General features: G+C 43.5%; 1 protein-coding gene across 2 annotated transcripts in view; it reads right to left on the bottom strand.

Annotated features, from left to right (window-relative positions):
- Positions 1-6: 6 nt before the first annotated feature.
- The window catches only part of UBAP1 (ubiquitin associated protein 1), a 42289-nt gene continuing 19378 nt past the window's right edge, over positions 7-22917 (bottom strand). For both annotated transcript variants that reach the window (XM_010569307.1, XM_010569308.1), the window contains exons 2-8: positions 18183-18223; positions 13379-13503; positions 9950-10879; positions 5468-5503; positions 4809-5006; positions 3215-3316; positions 7-1843 (exon numbers count right to left, since the gene is read on the bottom strand). In XM_010569307.1, the coding sequence (XP_010567609.1) occupies positions 1703-1843; positions 3215-3316; positions 4809-5006; positions 5468-5503; positions 9950-10879; positions 13379-13503; positions 18183-18216 (1566 nt within the window). In that variant the 5' untranslated portion in view covers positions 18217-18223 and the 3' untranslated portion in view covers positions 7-1702. The remainder of the gene's footprint in view (positions 1844-3214; positions 3317-4808; positions 5007-5467; positions 5504-9949; positions 10880-13378; positions 13504-18182; positions 18224-22917) is intronic.

The raw sequence follows: 22917 nt of genomic DNA, 5'->3' as shown, positions 1-22917 counted from the left end.
TTAATTTCAGCCCTACCACTAGCAGCTGGTGAAGCTCAGTGCTAACGGATACTATGCAAGACAATCTGCCCTGGTCCTACTCATCATCCATCTCCACATCTCCTAGATACTTGCCAGCTACATCTCTCCTCAGCATCATTTTGTTTTAAGTAAAGGTATGTAATTAACATAGTTGAGCACCTTACAGAGAATTCCAGGAGTTAACACTGGACCCAAATTAGATGTTTTGGTCACATAAAGTGAACAACATAATGGAGACAAATGCCACCTCCTTCAAGGTCCTGATGAGCTAAAACCTCCTACTGAAAAACCTAAACTGAGGCAACGAGCTGAGCTGTTTTGCCCTCCCAAAGTCCAATGCTCCCAGCTCCGCACTCTAACATGAGTTTGGATCCCTAGGCCTCGTTTTTGCAACAAAAAAAAAATAAGCCACAGAAAAAAGCAGCACATTCCACAACTGCAGCTGCCTGCCCAGAGACCTCTGGTTGTTCTGCCCAACACGCAGTGTTCATGCACACCTACAGGAGCAGGCAGCACCTTGGCGTGCAGGATCCAGCAAGTTATTCATCTGCTGAAGCTGAAGAGCATGAGAGATGGGAACCATGACACTGAGAGTTACATTTGAGGGTTTTATTAGTTGTTCTTCTGCAGAATCAAAATATTTAGCAAATTACTTTAAAGATTCCTCAAGACTGGTGATATTTTATGTATTTAGAACTTGAACAATGTACAATGTAATACTTTGAACTATCAAAAACAACCCAAAACCTGATTTCCAGTACTAGGTGTTATTACATAATTCTATAGCAGTGTGAAAAGTGGAACTAATGCAGTGAGTATATTTGTTTTAAAGAAAGTGCTTGAAAGAAACCTCCTGCATCACACTGAGTATTATTTAAAACAAAAAGATAACTGATTTCCTAGCAGGGCATTGTCTTAAATATCCTACAAGCCTGGGGGATTAAGAATACCGAGCCCAAGCTCTCTGCCTTCAGGTTCAAGAACCAACAAGTTGCAGGTCCAGGCAGAGTTCACAGCTTACCTGTTTCAAGAGAACTTACACACCACTCAGCATTGGATGCTCATGTCTGGCAGAAGTGTTGGATGCATGGGTAAAAAAAAAAAACAAAACAAAAAACAAACAAACCAAGAGGAACAGCTTCTCTCTTTATGCATAGCGACAGTTTCTGAACCAGTGTTTTACTAAGTTACAGACTAACCTTCAACCAAAAAATAAAACTCCATTGCACTAAAGGTCAAATTTAACCAGTTAATCTGGACTGCGACACAGTCAAGTAATTCAGTACAAGCAGACACCATGAAAGCAGCTTCAAAGAACCAAAGCATCCTAGAATCAGATATTCTTCTGTCCAACTCCAGTGCAACAGTGAGGAGGGGAGAAACCACTCCCATCTCTACCTATGTACAATTCCAGTAGAGGTTGGGCAGTGTAAACTCTCTGTGGCCAAGCTGGAAAAAGGAAACTTAGGAAAGGACACTTTAAAAATTTAATTTAAGAAAGAAAGTTGGCTCTCAGTGGAAAGAGAAATGCTGGAGTGATGCGCGCAGGCGGGCTTGCTCAGTCATTCTCCCTTATATGCGAAAAGCTGGGCTCCTTCCTGCCAAGAGCAAGTCACACTGGATGTGAAGGTGGCGGGGCTGGTCCTGCTCTGTTGCACGCCGAGAATCCAGGAATGTGTTTTCAGCTGGCTCCTGCACGGGCCATTAGATCTTCCAAAGCATTGTGTTGGTCGTTGTTATGTAATAATAAGACCTCTTTAATGTCTTTTAGTTCAAAGCCCATTTCTTTAAACTGACTCATTAGTTGCAGAAGTTCTGTGATCTGAAAGACACAGATAGTCCGTTATTTGCAAGAGAAAAGAGAATCCGTGCTTGGTGGAGGTTTAGCACAGAGCCTGTCTTCAGCGACTGGGCACCCCACGAGGTGGATTCCTTCTCCCCAAGTTCCAGCTCTGTTTGGAGAAAGTCCACTCACACCAGAGCCGGCAGAAGCTCTGGCTGCAGTAGCCCACAGGGCCTCACCTTCAGTCCCCTGTGTCTGCAGTCCTGCATTTCCAAAATCCTCTTCAGCAAAGGCACCAAAGCTCAGTCTGTGGGGGTGTCTCTCTCCCAGTAGGAAGTATATCAGCCTGGCCCAATTTGGGCTCCCAGAAATGCTGATCAATAGCACCCTGCTCCCTCATCCAGCAGCTCCTGCTGCATCTGAGGTTTTTTTTAAAGTTACTTCCACTTGGGGAACAGTACAGTAGCCCTGGCTATCAACTGGCTTCTCAGATCTAGGGCAAAACTGGGGGATTAGCACAAACCCTATTGGACACACTATGTACGATACTACCAGCATGAACCACAAATCCTCCCTGAGCTTTGAAAAAAATGAAATCACAAGAAATGCATCAGCTGATCAGACTTTTATGAACCCTCTGCCATTTATAGTGCCTCCGCTCCACTCCAGGGGTAAGAAAAAAACCAAAAACAAGCAAGCAGGTTGAAATGGGCAATCAGGAGATTAGCCATTTCCACTTTGGGGGCTAAGCCAGTCACAAATGTGTTTCCTGAACTCAGTTACTTCTCCCATCTTCACACTGTTGTTCCTCTGTTTGCAAGCTCATCATTAAGTCCAAGAAAGGCAGGAAGGCACATAAATGTCTGGGGAGGGTTAGGTTGCACCTCTAAAGGCTAACAGACATTAAAAGATACCGCTGTCCTCTGCCCTCTGCTACCCATTCCTGCCTCTGTACTTCTGGTGCTGGTAAAGCAACCAATGAACCAACCCCAAAAAACATATTTTCCAGCTTCTTGCAGAGCCAGCCCTAACCCAATTTGCTAAGCAGGCAGGCAGACCTTTGTACAAGGAAGAAAATTCACGGCCAGGACAGCCTGGCAGGGTTTGAAATATAATTTGCTGCTTCTGAAGTTAACTGTCTCTGGACCAAGCACCTCACCCACAAAAGAACTCTGGGTTCAAAACATTACAACCAGAATAAGCAGGGTCTTTAAGAAATCCTGTCCCCATGAAAATGCTAATGCTTTAACACATATTCGCTTTATCACTGCAAGGATGTCCTTTGGCAGTCAGTTTTGGAAACAAGACAGCATTACCGTGAAAGCCAGAATTACATCAACCAGAGGAATTGCTACTGGAATTCCCCATCACGGCGCATTCTCTCTATTGCTTAGCATGTTGCACCCTCACCTTCTCCTCTGAACACTGGTGCATTTCCAAAGCTGCTTCAACAAGAAGTGGATCAAAGCCCTTCTCACAAAGCTGTCCATGTGCAAACAGGTAATCCAAAACCTGTGGGGAATGAAGAAAAGAAACTAAGTTTGCAGAGTGGCATTTGCAGTGCATGGTTGGATACCATCTCTGTATGTGCAGAGGGGCTGAGCACGACTCTACCCCAGGCTTTGCTGGGGACTGGATAAAGTCCTTCCTAGCAGAGTCAAAATGCTCTTTACGCAAGAGCTTGCTCAGAGAAAACAGACGAACCCTTCTGTCCTCCTGTGCTCTCCCGCCAGCTGTGAATGTCATCTTCCACTCTAGTCAAAGCAGTTTCAGAAGCCTATCTTTAGCCTTCCGAGCCTGATCACTGAGCAGAAGACAGAAGTTAGCTGTGCTTTTTATACTACAAGTTCTTAAAATGAAACTGTTGGTCCAGCAGTCAAGGTATGTCAGCTTTTAGCTTCCACTCAGACAGCTGCAAGAGCTGATGCAAACTGAAAGCAGTCAGCCTTTTAAGATCAACTCAGCATACCGGTGAGTGAGCTGCAAATCCCAGCTCACACCCCCAGAAACTGCAGCTAAATTTCCTATCCGTCCTAAGCTTTGAGAGGTACGGGGAAAGGTCAGATACGTAATAAAAGGTATGCAAAAGAATACAGCCTGCAAATACAGCAGGATTTAAACTGCCCTCCGAAAGGACATTTTTTCCATTTGATACTACAGTTCACTCCAGCACACAGCTTAAACTGCTCTTGATGTGTAAGTAGTTGGCAAGCAGATCAGCTCCACAAGCAGAAGTCACTGGGACACTCCTCCTCCCCAGGCACAGTCCCACCAGGCAATGCTCTGCACAGCACACAGCCTGCCTAGGGTCAGCACGGAAAGTTTGGCCACGCTCTCCCCACTTTAAAGTGTTTGTTTGAAGTGGATCCAGGACCCAGAGCCACGCTTCACCCTGCAGCACTTTATGCTCTGTGACCTGGTTTTAGCAAGCATTTGAGGCAACACACGAGGCAGGAAGCACCACAACCAGAGCGCACAAAAGAAAGTCGGTCAGTGGTGCCTTGCTAGAGCCTTTCAAGGCTGTCTTAAGCCTCCAGGGGCTAATCTCTCTGCAAGGAGAGGCGTCAGCATTGTAACCCCTTCTGCTCAGAATAAGGGAGTTTGGCTGCTTTTTTTGTCATACAGCACTAAGCATGGCGTAGAGACACACTAAGCTTCCTTTGGAAGGTTTTGTGGCTCCTGGGAAGACCCGGTACTTCTCCCAGCTTCACATAGAGCTAAGGGCCCATCCCAAGCTCAGTGCAGCTCCGACCCAGCACCCACAGGTGTGGCTGACTCAAGCAGTCTCTCATCAGAAACAGGCACAGACACTATTTTCTTTGGTCTGGGGAGTCTTTACTGCCAGGTGACAACTTCTTTAGCAGTTCATATTGCAGCGGCTACAGGCTCCAACCTCCTGTTAGAATAAAAGTATTCCCCCCTATCCATTTTGCAAACCCAAGGTTGTTTCCCAGCAGAATCAGCATCCAAGCAAAGGTTTCTTTCCCGTTGCACAAGCTCTTACCTGGTCTATGTTCTGTCCCTTCTTCTTCATGGCTTTCAGGACGTTCTCAGGCGAGTATCCCATGTTGACGACTGTCTCTATGCACTGCCTCTCACTAGCAGAGAGGGCCTGCTGTAGCTCAGGAGTGGGGCTACCCAACCACTTTGTGCAGCTGGTGTTATTGGGCACTTTAGACACTGGGAAATTTTGGTGTGTTACCTAAAGGGGAAAACCCAGAGGCTGAGGTGATGGTGGTCATCTGCATCCCCACATCCCGTTTCTTGCTGTTGCAGAACCACGGTACCCTATGTAATTAAACCAAGAGGCTTTCCAGACTGCCCTTGGGAATTTACTCACTGTTAGGATGAAACCAAGAAGTGCACATAGTCTGTCTCCCACCACACTCTTTTTTACCCTCAAAACAACAATCAACAACCCAGATTCTTCACAATATACCCTCTCCTACTGGTGGGACCAAAACCTTTCAATACCCAACTTTTGCAACAGTTGAAGGTCCTTATGATATAGCCAAACTCTGTACCTCAGAGGAAGCACGGATATTGCTTCCTTCACCCCAGGTTTGCTCATCACCTATGATTTTTTGTACTCAAAGGAACACTGCTTTTGGAGATTCTCAGAAACACGATCTAGTGCAAGCACACAGGTATTTGGGAACTTACCACAGGGATTTCTGTTTCCTTGTAGTCTGGGTGTACCTGTTGGACAACACATAAGATGACTATAAGCATTATGCGCCAGTGAGCAGAATTTGGTACAGCTGTGGGAGAAGACTTTTATGGGAGAGATCTGGGAATAAGTCTGCCATACTAGGGAGACTTATGGTCTGATCAGGCTTGCACATGTGAGATGCAGACATTATACAGTTGTGTGTAGTTATAGCACAGCCATCATAAGGATTGTTTCTTCTCTCAGCACTCTACAAACGGATTATACTCCAAGAAGGCCATGCTGCCCCTCATAATAATTGTAAGCTTGTTTATTCTGTCACTGTAAAAGCTACATGTTCATACAGCTCAGTGTAACACGCTGGCTCCTGTTCAGCTCTTGACCCAGTGCTATGCAGCCCAAGTGACAGTGCCTTGACTTTTTGACCATGAGAAGGGGTAAGAGAAACATATACCCCTTTTCTACTCTCAAAGCACTCCATTTCATACACTGTACATGAGCAATGTGGCACACTGGCTAAAAAGAGCATGTGATTTTTCTACCAACACTCAACACTTGTTCCTATTTCCAGTGTGCCAACAAGGCTGGGTAACGTTCCCTGCTGTACACCTGCTCCATTTCTGCAGCACCAGGCTGCCAGAGGGCAGAATCAATCCACCGCTTTATACTACTTTGCCCAAGATAACAGCAGTGCAAAGGCAGAACTTTGCCCCACCAAATCTGCACATTTCAGTTCATCCATTTAAAAGTCTTCCTGCATTTTAAATAGAATTAGGAAAGACTGCAAGAAATCACTGTGGACCAACAGCCTCAGTTTTTTGTGTTTCTTGATACCTGTTATGCCAACATAGACTGCTTGAAAGCTTGTCCACTTCCTTCAGAAAGGCCTTCATCGGGCCCAAACTAAACAACAAAAAACTCTTTATAGAAAAACAGTTCTGAAAAAATCTATTAGGATTTTGAAAAATTCCACCTATTTGCAAAAAAAAAAAACAAAACCCAAACCACCACCAAAGAGGTTTTGTTCTGCATTTCTGACCATTTTCATCTCCAGGGTAAGAATTTCTCTTCTAGGAGACAAAGCCTGAGGAATCATATTCAGTTTGATGGACTGGTTTACCCAAGAACCTCTCCTCATGGTGGTAGAGGGGTTCAAAGCTCTTTGCACACACACTCTCCAGGCACTTCTGCCAGAGCAAAAAGCACTAGAATATGGGATACATATTCTATGAAATGGGGGTCTGGAGTAGCCCTGAAATCAGCTGGTTACCAAATTGAAAGATGATGCTGTGTTATTGATGCTGCAGCCAGGAAAACCAAAACTGCTTCTGACACCAGAGATTCGAGAATCTGGGAAAACCAACTCTTCCTTCTCAACCTGTGTGAGCTTGACAACCTGTGCTTGTGGTCAGTGTCTTCCAGCAGAGGAGGAAAACACCTAAAGGAATTGCAGGGCACAACGCCAGGACTGGTCACTGAGCAGCCATGCTATGTTATGTCTCAAACTTCCATTTCAGTGCCCTTAAAGAAGCAGACATGCAGCACTTTCAGTATGTGGCTGCGCAATATATCTTATTTCAGGGACTTCATACAGAGGCCGTGAGCCCTCGCGGCAGCTGGTGTGCCTGCATACATCATGCTATGGCAGCAGCATATATTCTGAATGTACATGAATGAGTACCCCCTCCTCCCGTAACCAGAGATTTCTCTAAATAAAATGCATTGTGCTACTTAGGTTTCTGACCAGCTTTGTCAAACTCCAACCCGTTGCCTTCCCTAGTCATTTCTCCCTCTGCCAATGCTGCAAAAAGCAAACCAGTGAGCTTCATAAAACAGCAGAGAGGGGACCACCCAGGACAGAATCAGTGCAGCCTCAGAGAAATCACAGGTTTATTTCCATCCAAAAAATCCAAGATTCAATTCACTGGTAAAGCATAAACTCCAGTAGTAACTCCAAATCCAAACTTACAATTTCCAGTCTTGTGGGAAAAAAAATTATATATAAAAATCACTGTAGGATATGCTGGGACAGATAAGTGTCCTGAGGCTTTCTAAAAAGGACAGGCTTATTCTTGTGTAACCTTGCAGAAAAGAGATGCATGACCCTACTGGTCCCAGCCACAGGCATGACTGTGAATTCCTTCTATCATGTTCATACTCTGAGGATCTTTGTTACATTTACTGCAATACTTTTGTTGAATTTACTTCAATTTCTTGCAGCTCAGCTGTCATTTTCCAGCCACTGGGACCATACTGGGAAATATGAAACAAGCATAGTCTGAAGTCTTGGAATTTAAACAGAAATAACTAGTTTTATCAGCATACCTATTTCTGGGTTTGCTACTTCCAAAACAGAAGACGTTTCAAATTAAGATCCTTATTACTTCTCCTAGTAAGTCTATTTTTTTGTTTATCAGTTTGTACCTTTCCTTACAGCATTTTCAAAAATATACCTTCCCTCTTGATCTTTAATAAGTTTTAATCCAGCACAGAGATTTGAATAGCGAGTGAAAATTTGGCCATCTGCATGTACATCTATCTAGTTGTAAGTGATCTTGCATGTTAATCCCTAGAGATGTGTCATGTGTCACACTTCGAGGTTTCACCTCTGAGCTACACATAATCATACAATTGCCTCTCAAATCTGTGATCTGTAGCAGTGAGCAGTTGCTCAGCACATTGCTGCTTCTGCCAAAGTCTACTGTATTAAATTTGTTATAGTGTTCAGTAAGCAGCTGTTCTGCTGTGCTCTGATGAATACACAGTTGCCAGAATACTGTATTTTGCAATTAATAGTGCATTTACCTAAGCCTGAAAAGAGGTGAAAGCAACAGGAGAGAAGCAGAGTCACTTGGTTCAGAGCACACGGTGTCACACAAAAACCTACAGTACGCCAGTAAGACCACAGAACCACTGCTTATATTGGACAGAAGAAACTGGATTATTTTAGAGCCAGCTAGAGGATTTGACTATACAGCTTTCACTAGGTGTCCTGGTTTCAGCTAGGATAGACTTAATTTTCTTCCTAGTAGCTGGTATAGTGTTATGTTCTGGATTTAAGATGAGAATAATGTTGGTAACACACTGATGTTTTCAGTTGTTCCTAAGCAGTGTTTATACTAACTCAAGGATTTTTCAGCTTCTCATGCCCAGCCAGCAAGAAAGCTGGAGCGGCACAAGAAAAGACAGCCAGGACAGCTGACCCAAACTGGGCAAAGGCATATTCCATGCCATGTGCTGTCATGTCCAGTATATAAACTGGGGTGGGACAGATCATTGCTCAAGAACTAACTGGGCATTGGTCAGTGAGTGGTGAGCAATTGCATTGTGCGTGACTTGTTTTGTATATTCCAATCCTTTTATTATTACTGTCACTTTATTATTGTTATTATTATCATTATTATTTTCTTTCTTTCTGTTCTGTTAAACTGTTCTTATCTTAACCCATGAGTTCTACTTTTTTTTTTTCCCCCGATTCTCTTCCCCATCCCATTGGCTGCATGGTGCTTAGTTGCTGGTTGGGGTTAAATCATGACACTAGGCTTCCTGAATATTGGTGTCCAGATCTTAGGTTCTTTGGAAAAAAAGCCCACGAGCTTACTCAAATCTTTGCTCTTATTCACAAAGAGGCAAAGACAACAGCTGGCATGCAGTTAAATGTCCTCAAAGTAATTTTAGGACTTGCTATAAGTTTGAGGAAATGAAGTATCAGCCTCCTGTCTCAGAGCCGTACAGCAACGAACTGTAACGTTAGCAGTCTGAGGTGATCTTCAAAACTGGTTTTGGCATCCACCAAGCAATCCTTCTATCCTCCTTCACAAGGAAGAGGGTAAATACCAGATTTCAGACCACCATTCTCCTCCTTTTAAAGATCAGATTTGAAAAGGATCTCAGGAAAAAAATTTAAAAAAAAAAAAAAAAAGACATTTATATCACTGTGGGTCAACTGCAAACACTTTTTTCTTTTCTGAATGACACAGCACATCTGTGGGTTTTAATCTATTATTGCTTCTATTCCTTGAAAAGGCTGCATCTCCCTTTATTTCCAGCAAATTAACAAGCAAGCTGAGGAACAAATCTAGAAAAGATTTAACTCAAAACCTAATAGCACTTCAGAATCTGACATATCTCGGGTAAGAGAGAATGCAGGACTGTACAAAAGAAGGTATCTTAGACGCTTCACTCAAAGGTGTGCAACTATGAACAAGATCTGAAAAGCTGAAAGAAAAACCACCAGAAATGGTCTAAAAATATCAGATTTTGGGGAAACCCACAGGGTAATAATCTGAGGTTCAGAACTGCCAGCATGAAGACCTGTTGGCTTGATCAATCTGCCATGTAAATTAAGAGGATCTACACATCACTCCCATTAAGTGAAACTAAAACCAAAGCCACAGGACATTTCAGAAACAACATTTGCCTCCGCACCTCCACCTCTCCCCAGCAACCCCACTTCTAATCCACTGCATGTTTACCGTAGTCACTGTGCTTTGAGATGATTCTTCTTCTGTACAAACTGTCGGCACAGCCAGGGAAGGCAGCCTGGATGACGAGGATAATGTTGATGTCTCCATGCCACTGTCCTCATTTAGAGCGGAAAGACCAACCATATGGTGTCCATTCAGTTCACTAGCTTTACTCTGAGCACAGGTCTGCAAAGAAGTGAGCAAAGTGCCATTGCGGAGACAGGTAGCGCTGTGGAAAGTGCTTGTGAGCTTTGATGATTTTTGATCACTCTCATCGCAGTCAAGTTTAGGAAAGGACAGGGATTTGATATTGCTCACTGAAGTGATAGGGGACAGGGACACTTTGGAAGACAAGGACATCTTTTCACAGTTTCCCAACTGTGGTAAAGTGATAAAGCCATTGGGTTTGTGAAGGGGCTTGAAGTCCAGCGTGGCCCTTTCTATGGATGCCAGAACTTCCTCATCTTGCAACACAGACTCAGACCCTCCTTTGGGCAAGGTACTATCTAACAGCTGGGCAACAATTGGCCCAGTAGTACCAACATGAATTTCAAGAATATTTTTTAATTCCTCTTTATCATCAATAGTTTTTAATTCCAGTTTGTCAAATGGGTCTTCTTCACATTCAAAATCAGCTGGGTTGAAGTCTGCTTTTGGACAAGGTGGACTGAGAACCTTTTGCTTCACAGAGCTGCTGTTGGCTGGTGTGGGAGTAAGAATATTATTATGCTGCAGGCTAGCGAGGATGGGGTTAATAGGAGGAGGCATGGCCTCAGGGCAAGGTCCCTCTGAGAACCCCATTTTGTTGCTGTCCTCTGGAGCTGCTTTTGAGCTTGCTAGCGCTTCTTCTGCCTTGCGCTCGGCTTCTCTCTGGGCAGCTTGAATTTTTTTGGTATCTTCAGCCCACTCAATTGTTTTCTTTTCCAGTGAGAAGTCATACTGACCGGGGGTGGAGGGGAAAGCAGAGGAAAAAAAATTATAAGGATCATAGCCACTACTTCTAACAGCAACATAAGTAACATGGAATAAGAGCTACATGAATTACCATGGACAGGCATCATTTTTTTCCCAGCATCTCTTGTAGCCTGACAAAGCTAGAAGATACCAGAAGTAGTTCATTTTGCCTCCAGCAGCAAAACCTGGCTACAGTCTGGATTAGAATATCTATTTTGCCTCCCTCCTACATTTAGTTTTGATTTAGAGCTACCAATCATCCCAAGATCAGTTTCACAGCCCTCTCACCCTCTCCCCCCAGGACAATGGCTGTAGCAAGGGGATGTCTAATGTGTTACTGGATGGACAATCATACCCAGATCTGACAGTACTGAACTACCCCCGTCCACAAGTTCCACAAGTCATTCAAGACTGCAGCAGAGTATTTTTGCATCCAAAGACCAACACAGTATTACTCAGTTCCCCCTAAGAAATTCCTAAGGGACTTGATATTAGTTTTACACCCACTGGTTTAAGAGGTATTGGTATTCATAATGCAGTGCCAGTGGCTCACCAGCCAAAGGGGATATACTGGCTACACCAATGATGACAACTACCTGCAGTAGCAGATTTTGCTGCAGTTACTGGTATGACAGGATCCCAAGAGCTTTTCTCATTTAACATAAGTTCCTTCAGGGCCAGGTTAGCACAGGAAAGCATTTGTAAGCTACTCACTATGAGTTTACTGGCCACCGTAGTGGCTTGGTTGAGAGGACAAAGTTCTGAACAGACTAAATCTACTTAAAGTTTAGTATCTTCGGAAGAATGAAGAGCCTCAAATGCTCTTTAAATAACCACAAAATGTTCAGAGAAGACAGCCTACAAGCTAAGTCCAGGGTGCAGTCAACCCTGGACAAGAAGTCATAAGATATCCTTGCCAGGATAATGACACATAACCAAACAGGAGTGCTCTTGCCATGGGACTGCTAGATCATACAAATTCCTAGCTCTAAAGAGCAACAAGCCAGCAAGGCTTGCTAGGTCTCTACTAGGCTTTTCTGGGACTCACTATGTGTTGTGCCACATCCCGTCCTATAGCAAGCTACAGTGAGATCCTCAATACTTGTTGTTTCAACTGTATTAACAGTTTTCCCTTCCTTTAGCTCTAAGACTCCAAGAGGTGTGATACACAATTTATCAGCAAGGTGACTGTTGCTGAAAAACAACCCACTGGCAGAAGTGCTGTGCACTACTCATTACACGTTCTTTGCTATCTGAGCAGAGCTATCGTAGTTTTGTGTGTGTATATGGTGATATATGGCCAAAATTGACCAAAGGCATAGAGATATTTTTTTTTAAATACTAAAAAAATGGGGTTATTCATATAAAAATGTATGGCTTTGGTCAATTTTGCTTCCCTGCACCTCTTTTTTTTTTTTTTTTTAACAGCTCTCACTACAGCTGTAAAAAAGTCAAATTGCACTGCCAGATGCATAGTCTACATAGTTCCATCACATTAAGGTGCTGCAGTCCAATTGGGCATACTACACTGGAGCCTCAGCTTGGCAGGAAAGTGGAGACATAGCACAACGAAGCCAGCAGTAGAACATTACAGCCTCCTTTATCTCTCCCACACCAGCTTAATTGGGTGGAAATATGTGTATTAGGTATCATTTAACAGTTATACTGAAAAAGCCATAATGTAGGGTAATAGGGTAATACACAGGGCAGGAAAAAAAAAAAAGCAGAACCATCTACAGCAATCTGTCACAGCTGAAGTGAAAACAATCATGAGTTGGGACTCATCAAGGAAAATCATGGATCCAAATGAGAAAACATAGTTCAATTAGATTTCATGTATCACAACCTGCATTTGGAGATTAGATTTTCAACAGTTATGCTAAAGCAACTGATTTTATGCTACCAAGAGTTGATGGTAACACAGACCTCAGAGACCTGGAAGCCCTCTGTACCAAGCTGTAACCTGTTTGCCCTACAGCTGGAAAAGAATTCTCACTCAGAAATACCCAGACAACGAAAACTGGAGATTTGTTTCTTCATCACACTATTGTGAGAACCCATAAAATATGGTCATAGAAACACTTGCTACCCTCATACAAGATTCTGCAAGTATGCCATAGCATGGGCATATCAGTTCTTAGCATTTTTCCTCTTAAAAATGCTACTCAAATGTAGTCAGGGTAACATTTAGACCTATAACTATTACCCAAAAACATTGTGCTTTTTCGAAGTAGATACACTAAAATAAATGCTATTAGGATTTTTAAAGCGGTAAGAAGTAGAAGCTTTTTGCACAGCCTACCATATTTTTATCTAACAGATCTTCTGCAACTACTGCCTGGCATACGAAATGACACTACAGGACCAACAAGATTAACATTTGAACACATGTGCAAACTGTGACTACTTGCCATTTACAGTACCACATGTTGGGGGCCAAGGGTGAGGGGGGAAAACAGTGAAAAGGCGAAACACATCACTTACCTGGGCTTCTCTGACAAGCTGAGAAGTATCAGGCAGGCAGAAACCAATGGGTAATCCAACCTTTGCTGGCATTTTGAATTTGTCTCCTATCTTAAATGGGACATCATCAAGATAACTGAAAGGCCCTAAGATCAAAAGCAGAAACTGTATCAAAAAAACCTTACGAGTTTAATGCATTCAATTAAGACTCACATTTCTGTATTTGGGAGCTATTTCATCTCTGCTGCCCCAACTACACCAGGTGACTAAATACAAAGTAAGTTGCTTGATCAGAAATACATTGAATCTGTTTGGACTTCATTGCCTCAGGTTTTTTTCTGGTGGTGGGTTTTTTTGCTTGTTTGTTTGGGTTTTTTTGTTTTGTTTTTGTTTGGCTTTTCTGAAATGTTCTAGCCCATAACTATTTAAAAAAAAAACCACAACATAACAATCCAACAATTGAACAGATTTTGAAGTCAATATACCCAACATCTTAGTTTCCCTTGTGACAAGGCTATGCCTACACAACTGGAAGCTGAAGCTCTCCTGAACACTGTATTATGTTATGTCTCTATAAAAAGATACACGACTGTTTGTCATATTCAAAACAGGCTTTAAAATGATCCAGCTTTAGAGCAGCTAAGACAAACTAAAATCCAGGATTTGGCATACAAGTAGGAAGTAATATTTGGACAGAAGTGGTCACAAGGCAAAGCGGCCCAAAGTCTAGACACTCCAACCAAAACACAGTGAAGTATCTTAAGACTATTTAGCATAGCAATTCTGATTTTTGAAACAAGGCAATCTAACTTAATCAACTGTCTGATTTGTGGTCACTCCAACAAGATGCCTCAGACCTATTTCATGGTCCTCCATCTGTCCTTTATATCTATCACATGTGGTACTTAAAAAGTCTTTTAGGACAAAACTCTTCAGGCACCCTGCAAACTCATGAGGCAGAATCACTTAGAGCTCAACCACCTCCAAGAAGCCAGACTATAGGTTTAGTTTTCCTTGAACTGCTGTGAAGAAGTAATAGAAAACCCACAATATAAATTGCACTCAAGTTTTTCAATTAACTGAAAGGGGTCTCTTGGATCACTAGTGTTCCTCTAGCATTCATCTGTAACTTTGCTTTGAGTGTTGCAGATCCAAAAAGACATTAGTGGCAACATCTAAGATGTGTTCAGCAACTAACCTCTTGCTCAGTCAGCTGTGACTTGCCATTTTTATCTGACCCATTTTCATACTCAGATGACAGTTTAAGTACTGTTTGTGTTCCTTCACTGTTGACTCATCTACAAGGCAGTGACAGGCTCCAAAAGGAAGAGCAGATTTTGAAAACAGGAACATCCTGTTAATTTGGAGTTAAATGTTTATGTGCTGTCATCACTTGAGCTCTCATACTAGGCACCGCACTGGCTGGTCCCAGAGTCCTGTTGGGACACAGGTGGCATTTCCTCCAGCTTTGAAACCATCGTGCTGAATAACCTATATCCCACCTGCACCACCAGGATGAAAAAACACTCCAGGCAGAATATGATACTATTTTCACTGATGGTTGCTGAGAAGCACACATTCAAACATTACACAGCACAGCATCCACATGGCACCTCACTGGCCACCAACACCACTATTTGCAACACGGCATCCAAATTGTACTTCAGCTGGCAGTTTGAGAACCTGGATATGCCAAAGTGTTTGCTTATGCAGAAATAGGAACAGTGGCAGCCTTTGCACTGGGAGTGGTAAATCATAGCCAGATCAAAGACAACTAGAGCTCCCAACTGCTCAGAGTCTGGTCTGACTGCTGCTACTATGCTCTACTTAGTCCCACTGGCACAAGTCCTGCTCTAAGCAGGATGATCCAAGCGAAGCAGGATTACCTCTCTGCACCGCTCTCACTGCCCAAATTGCTCACTGTGCAAATACTTGTCTTATTAGACCTATTGACACAGTAAGTGGTAGATACCTCCCCTTGCATAGCTGCCGCCTTTGCCTGAAATAGATACTAGCCAAAGAGGGTACGAGCATACATTGTGATATTTATGTAGCAACACTCTTTGTTCTGGTACAGTAAAAAAAACCCTACGCACACCTAGACTAGATGGATTGCATTGAAGACTGCCAGTTTAACCACAGCAGCTAGATTAAGGAATAAAAACCTTCTAGTTTCTTCCCAACATACTGATTTTTTAATAACAACCACTGCTATAACGTCATCTTGAATATAACTCTGCTACAAAACCTGCAAGCACACATTAAGAAACACACCAAGTGTTTCACAACATTTGAGGCAAAATGCTGATGCAGATAGTATTCACTTTGTTCCAGCCCAATCTGAACCGTACTAGTCTAGTGAAGTTAAAATCTGATCCAGAAAGCCAAGAACCCTTTTCTTTTTGTGAACAGCTGAACCTTCTGCCTGAACACACTGCAAATTGTTTTAAATGGCAAATTCTAAAGCAAAAAGCAAAACCTACATATAACAAGTATTATGCAAGCCACTGTTTCAATAGTCACATGTTCAAGTGAAGTAATTAAAGGGTTTTTATAACTGTTATTTAATATAGCTGTTAGCCACTTCACCCTTTTAGCAGTTAAAACCATATTGAGGAAGTTCTGAGAATAGTCCTGGCAAAACTGTACCTGCCAGTCTGATCTCTGACACTGCAAACCACATGATATTCCTGGCCCAAGGAACTACTACAACAGTAAGACTTCCCCCTGCTTTAATGCAACATGGAAATCACTGGCCAACTCACAGAAGTGTCCTCCAGTTTGGTAGCAAAATGGAAACATTTCAGATAAAACCAGTTACCAGTTATGAATGGGGAACAGTTTTGAAACCACGTGGAACTTAGTTTTTGTGGTCACACAAACCACACTTCAGTAATTTTCAGAAATTGGAGTTAAAAGCTTTCAAGTTGTATAGTGACAATAACAATACAACAGCAATATTAATGCACTGCATTTGGTATAACCCACACTTTTTGTGCAACAGATGAGAGCTGCATTTCTAGATGCCACTAATTACTAGAACTTAAGATTGAACTTGGAATTATTCAAATGACAGGACAGCATTTGAAGTTACATGCTTAGGCATAGTTACAGGTGTATGCTAAGAATACCCTTCAAGACAGGAAAAAGGGTTCCTTTCTCTCCACCCACACCCTATGTTCCCACCTTCATCTTCATCTGAATCTGAACATGGTCCTAAACAACCTGCTCTAGGTGGCTCTGCTTTAGCAGGGGGTTTGGACATGATCTCCAGAGGTCCCTTCCAACCTCAACCATTCTGTGATTCAACAACAGCCCTCTAACCTCTAATAAGCAGCTCAAGTAAGTACAAGGGATGCATCAACTATCTTGACCAATTTCATTAGCCTGCCAGAGAGACAGCTCAAGGTACCTGTTGGACTAGATGCTTTACAGTAAGTCAAAATTCACTTAGTGAGATTGTTAACAACCCTGGAGAAGACTGAAACAATTGCCCTGCTGATTTCTTATGGCATAATAAGCCAAGGAAGTTGCTCCCCTGCTCCTCAGAAACAGTACCGTGACAGTGTCACTGGTGTCATTAGGAACAGAGGGTACTCAAAAGGGTAGACAAGTTAACCAGCCAGCTTACAGCAGCATTTTTTTTGTTGTTTTGATTTTGTTATTTTGAAGGCCACGAGCATGTTCCACCATACCGTACTGTTCTAAAAAATATTTAGGACAGGTTGAATTCTAGCTCCAAGCAGTGTCTTTGCTAGTCTGGTTTAGGAAGCAGAATAGAGAAATAGACTCAAAACACAAGCAGCTCAATGTGTTCATAGAGACCATTCACAGATATAAGAACAACTGCTGAAGAGCTGGCAGCTATCTAATAAAGAAATTAATTGTCTTGCAGCAGGATCACTGGGCCACAGGAAAGAAGACCATCTAACAATTAAGTTTTGATAGGCTATTTTTATTAATTCTTAACCATGTATTTAAGTGAGGCATTTCTTATTCTGTACCTCAACCTTACACATGGCAAGACTGAATAAAAAGCTCAAGGAAAAATGGAATTCCCCAGGACCCTCTTATCTGAAAGATTATCCAAAAAGATTAAGGCTGAGTTTCTAAAAGCCAAAGTTTCTATAGCATGAAAAGTCACGTTACAAGTGTCACATGAACCTCCCAGTACTGCCTTGAATGACTACTGATTTGAAAAAACTACACTACATACAACAAACTGAACTTTAATGTTCCACAGAAATATTATTCCTCTCAAATCACACCCCATTTTCTAAAAGATAAGCACATATACAGGCAAATAATTTTTATGATAAGTCATCTGCATGACACTATGCATCTCAAATGTAAAAGATATTATCTCCTTCACTTGCCTTAGGAAAAAAAAAAATCACTGCTGAGCAAAAAGCAAGCATAGCTCAATGATATATTAAAAGCTTGACTTTCAGTCCAACTTCTCGTGTAAATTCCATAGAAATGGGCTACAGATGTAGTGTCTGCTTCAGCAAATATCAGATCAGATCAGTATCACAATTGCAGTTCAGCTTTGATTTTGAAGAAGGAAGTGGGGGAAGGGAAAGGTATTATTCTGCCATGAAGGAGTAGGGAACAGTCACAGGCTGAATTTCAGTCTAACCACAGAACGGGCACAGCATCAGCAAGCAACTATGCAAGAAGGAAGTCAAGGCACACCATTCCTAACAAAAAACTACTCAGAGGCTAAACAGATTAGTCTCTATGGACTGTCTAGGCTGGCACATTAGTCAGAAGCAATAATAGGATTCATCCCATTAAAAAGACAAGGATGCCAAATTTCACTTACCATGAGAGTCGGATCCCAACTTCTTAGAAGCCATTTAGAACCTGAAAAACATTTTAAAACCGCTTTATACATGTAGCACAGCATAAATCTACGCAGTTCCACAGAGTCTTATCTCTAGATTATGGGACAGGTTGCAGCTGCTTATCCTGTTCCCAAGATAGATAAGCAAACTTATTTTATAGCTCTGAGAATTGACTGAGCAGACAAATAACTTAGCCCAAGGCTTGACAATCTAAATGGTAAAATAAGAACAAAAAAAAAGAAAAAAACCAGCCAGGATGCAGCCAGGTTGATCAGGAAGGCAGAGTTCCAGATGACAGCACTCAGAGGCCGCTCTGTCCCAGCCCCATGGAGCACACCCTGCCTCCCTTGGCATTAAGAATAGCTCTTTCTACTGGAAATACCACACTGATCCTCTTCAGCTTAATCCCTGCTGCTTTAAAAAGGGATCCTGTCATACTGGTGTCCTGGGTTCAGCTGGGATAGAGTTAATTTTCACAGGAACCTGGGAGAGGGCACAGCCGGGACAGCTGACCTAAACTAGCCAAGGAGCTATTCTATACCATGTGACATCATGCCCAGTATATAAATGGGGAGCAGGCTGGGGTGTCTCTTGGCTTTCGGTGGGGGAAGTGGTGGAGCATTGGGTTCTAGGTGGTGAGCAGTTGCACTGTGCATCACTCCTTTTGTATAGTCTTTTATTAGCATCATTGCTGATGTGGTAACTTCTCTTTTTGTGTTGTCCCAGTAAATCGTCCTTATCTCAACGCATGAGGTTCTGGTTGGTTTTATTTTTTTCTTCTCCTTTCTGATTCTCCTCCCCATCCCACTGGAGGGGGGCAGGGAGGAGTGAGCGAGCGGCTGCATGGTCCTTTGTTACCAGCTGGGCTGAAACCATGACAGTCCTTTTTGGTGCCCAACGTGGGGCATGAAGGGTTGAGATAATGACAAATCTGGCCAGAGCATGTTAAAACAAATTTGTTACACGCATTTCTTATATTAGTTAAATAGATGCTAGTCACAATGTTGGTTCATTTGTTCACATGGTGGCATTCTGTAAGTTCTTATCTGCTCTATGTATTGCCTGTGTTTATGTTTATCACCTCTGGGAGAGGGATCGGGATTATCATTTTGCTATACTGGGCAATGTCGACTTATGAAATTATTACATCCCTGGTCATGAGGTTAAGAGATTATCTGTATGCAGCAGTGATATCATTTCCATACATCGGGCACCTTCTATTGGATTTTATCGGTAAGTGCACCCAATCCATGGGGAAGTCAGGGGGGGATACTTCCCCCGTCCATTCACCTCCATTCTCTCCTTCCAGCTAATTACAACAGCTTTTGAGAATTTTAAATATCGTTGGGATGCGCAACCCAGCATGCTGTTAGTGCTATGTCTCCTGAATATGTTTCAGGTCTTGTTTAGGGCTACAAAAAGGTTTTTAAGAATATGACCCAGAGATCTGTCCCAAAGCTGGATATTCATGGGTGGCATGGCATGTGGGAGGATATGGGCAGGTATCTAGAGAACTTCTCACCTCCAGTGCCTTGGAACTTCACTCCTGAACAACTACAGAACCCTCATGAAGTGGTAGAATATCTGAAAGGAAAATACTGTGGCTATTCCAGAGACGCACAACTTACTGCACTGTGCTGAGCGCTGGCCAGTATCTACCAAACACTGCTTGATATTAGGCAGCACCCTCAGGGGGAAGAGAGGGAAAACAGAGGGACGGGCACCGTGGCTACCCAAACCCCGGTGACAAGCACTGCAGCTAAACCAGAGAACCAACCTGTGCCAGTATGTTGCCCCTGTACAGAAGAAGAAACACACAAAGAAATCAGCTTGCTTAGAGGGAAATGAAAGTGAACCAGGGTCATCATGAGAACAGGAGGAAGAGGCAGAATCTGAAATAATCACCCAATATCTATCCCTGAGTGAGCTGCATGACATGCGAAAAGATTTTGGCCACCACCCAGGTGAGCACACTGTTACCTGGCTGCTCAAATGCTGGGATAATGGGGCCAGTAGTTTGGAATTAGAGGGTAAGGAAGCCAAGCAGTTGGGAACCCTGTCTAGCGAAGGGGGCATTGACAAGGTGATTGGGAGAAAAACACAAGTCCTCAGCCTCTGGGGGCAACTTCTGTCAGGTGTGAAGGAAAGATACCCCTTCAGGGATGAAGTTACATGTCACCAAGGCAAGTGGACCACCATGGAGAGAGGTATCCAGTACCTGAGGGAATTAGCCGTGCTGGAGGTGATTTATAATGATCCAGAAAATGCGCAGGAGATCCAGTTCTTAGGAGTAAAATGGCAAGACGGGCGTCGTCAGATCCCTGCGGACGTGATCAACAAAATAGCAGCTATGTCCTCACCGACTAATAAAAAGGAAACACAGGCTTTCTTAGGTGTTGTGGGCTTTTGGAGAATGCATATTCCAAATTACAGTCAAATTGTAAGCCCTCTCTACCAAGTTTCCCAGAAGAAGAATGATTTTAAATGGGGGCCTGAAAAACGACAAGCCTTTGAACAAATTCAGAGGGAGATTGTTCATGCAGTAGCCCTTGGGCCAGTCTGGGCAGGACAAGATGTTAAAAATGTGCTCTATACTGCAGCTGAGGAGAATGGCCCTACCTGGAGCCTCTAGTAGAAAGCACCTGAGGAGACCCGAGGCCGACCCCTGGGGTTTTGGAGTCAGGGATACAGAGGATTCAAGGCCTGCTATACTCCAACTGAAAAAGAGATATTGGCAGCATATGAAGGAATTCGAGCTGCCTCAGAAGTGGTTGGTACTGAAACACAGCTCCTCTTAGCACCCCTACTGCCAGTGCTGGGCTGGATGTTCAAAGGGAAAGTCTCCTCTACGCATCATGCAACTGATGCCACATGGAGTAAGTGGGCCGCACTGATCACACAACGAGCTCACATGGGAAACCCCGATAGTCCAGCGTTACGGATGCACGCATAACCAAATCCAACAGGTGTTAAAACTCAGATTTATTCTTCAATAAAAAGTTAGTTAGAAGTCCAGTAACATTTTATAAACCACAGGCTCAATGATGTAAGGAGAATACATACTACACAGCCGATTCAAGAATCCCCAAGATTTAAAGTGATGGCTCCAAAATGCACGTATCACTCACCTAAAAGCTGAGGGCTCTCTCCCTCGTGGAGTTACCTCAGGCGGTGACCCAAACCAAGGGGGAGTCCCCAGCTGCAGACCCACTGCTCCGAGGAGGACTGACTCCAACATGTCCTCCAGTGGGACCCCATTTATACCCCTGCTGAATCTGACCTGTGGTCATTTTAATCCCTATTGGCCAAGAAGGTCACCTCAGCATACCTGGCACGTCTCGATCAGCCAGTTCAAATTTCAACCTGCGGCCTCTAGGGTTTAGGGTTTTTTTCCTTCCCCTTCTCCCTGCCTGAAGAAGTTTCATTTCCTGCTGGTGGCATGGGGGAAGTGTACTGCCATACCCAGGAATTTTGAAAGTGATCATGGACTGGCCAGAAGGCAAAGATTTTGGAATGTTGCCAGAGGAGGAGGTGGCACATGCTGAAGAGGCCCCGCTGTATAATAAACTGTCAGAAAATTAGAGGCAATATGCTCTGTTCACTAATGGGTCCTGTCACATCGTGGGAAAACAGAGGTGGAAGGCTGCTGCATGGAGTCCTACACGACAAATCGCAGAAACTGCTGAAGGAGAAGGTAAATCAAGTCAATTTGCAGAAGTGAAAGCCATCCAGCTAGCTTTAGACATTGCTGAAAGGGAGAACTGGCCAGTGCTCTATCTCTACACTGACTCATGGATGGTGGCAAATGCCCTATGGGGATAGCTACAGCAATGGAAGAAGAGCAACTGGCAGTGCAAAGGTAAACCCATCTGGGCTGCCGCACTGTGGCAAGATATTGCTGTTTGGATAGAGAAGCTAGTGGTAAAAGTACGTCATGTAGATGCTCATGTACCCAAGAGCTGGGCCACTGAAGAACATCAAAACAACCAGCAGGCAGATCAAGCCACCAAGACTGAAAAGTCTCAGGTGGATCTGGACCAGCAACGTAGGGGTGAGCTATTTATAGCTCGGTGGGCCCATGACACCTCAAGTCATCAGGGAAGAGATGCAACATATAGATGGGCTCGTGATCAAGGGGTGGACTTGACCATGGACGCTATCGCACAGGTTATCCATGAATGTGAATCATGTGCTGCAATTAAGCAAGCCAAGCGGCTAAAACCCCTGTCGTATGGAGGGCAATGGCTGAAATATAAACATGGGGAAGCCTGGCAGATTGACTATATCACACTCCCACGAACCCGCCAAGGCAAGTGCCATGTGCTTACAATGGTGGAAGCAACCACTGGATGGCTGGAAACATACCCTGTGTCCCACGCCACTGCCCAGAACACTATCCTGGGCCTTGAAGAGAAAATTTTATGGCAACACGGCACCCCAGAAAGAATCGAGTCGGACAACGGGACTCACTTCCGAAACAACCTCGTAGGCACCTGGGCCAAAGAACACGGCATTGAGTGGGTGTATCACATCCCTTATCACACACCGGCCTCTGGAAAAATCGAACGATACAACGGACTGCTGAAAACTACATTGAGAGCGATGGGGGGGTGGGACTTTCAAACACTGGGATACTCATTTAACAAAAGCCACTTGGTTAGTTAATACTAGAGGATCCGCCAATCGGGCTGGCCCCACCCAACCAAGACTTCC

The sequence above is a fragment of the Haliaeetus leucocephalus genome, unplaced genomic scaffold, assembly GCF_000737465.1.
Source record: "Haliaeetus leucocephalus isolate CR32 unplaced genomic scaffold, Haliaeetus_leucocephalus-4.0 Scaffold269, whole genome shotgun sequence".
In the NCBI taxonomy this organism is placed as follows: domain Eukaryota; kingdom Metazoa; phylum Chordata; class Aves; order Accipitriformes; family Accipitridae; genus Haliaeetus; species Haliaeetus leucocephalus.
This window is presented reverse-complemented; position numbering and strand designations above follow the sequence as displayed.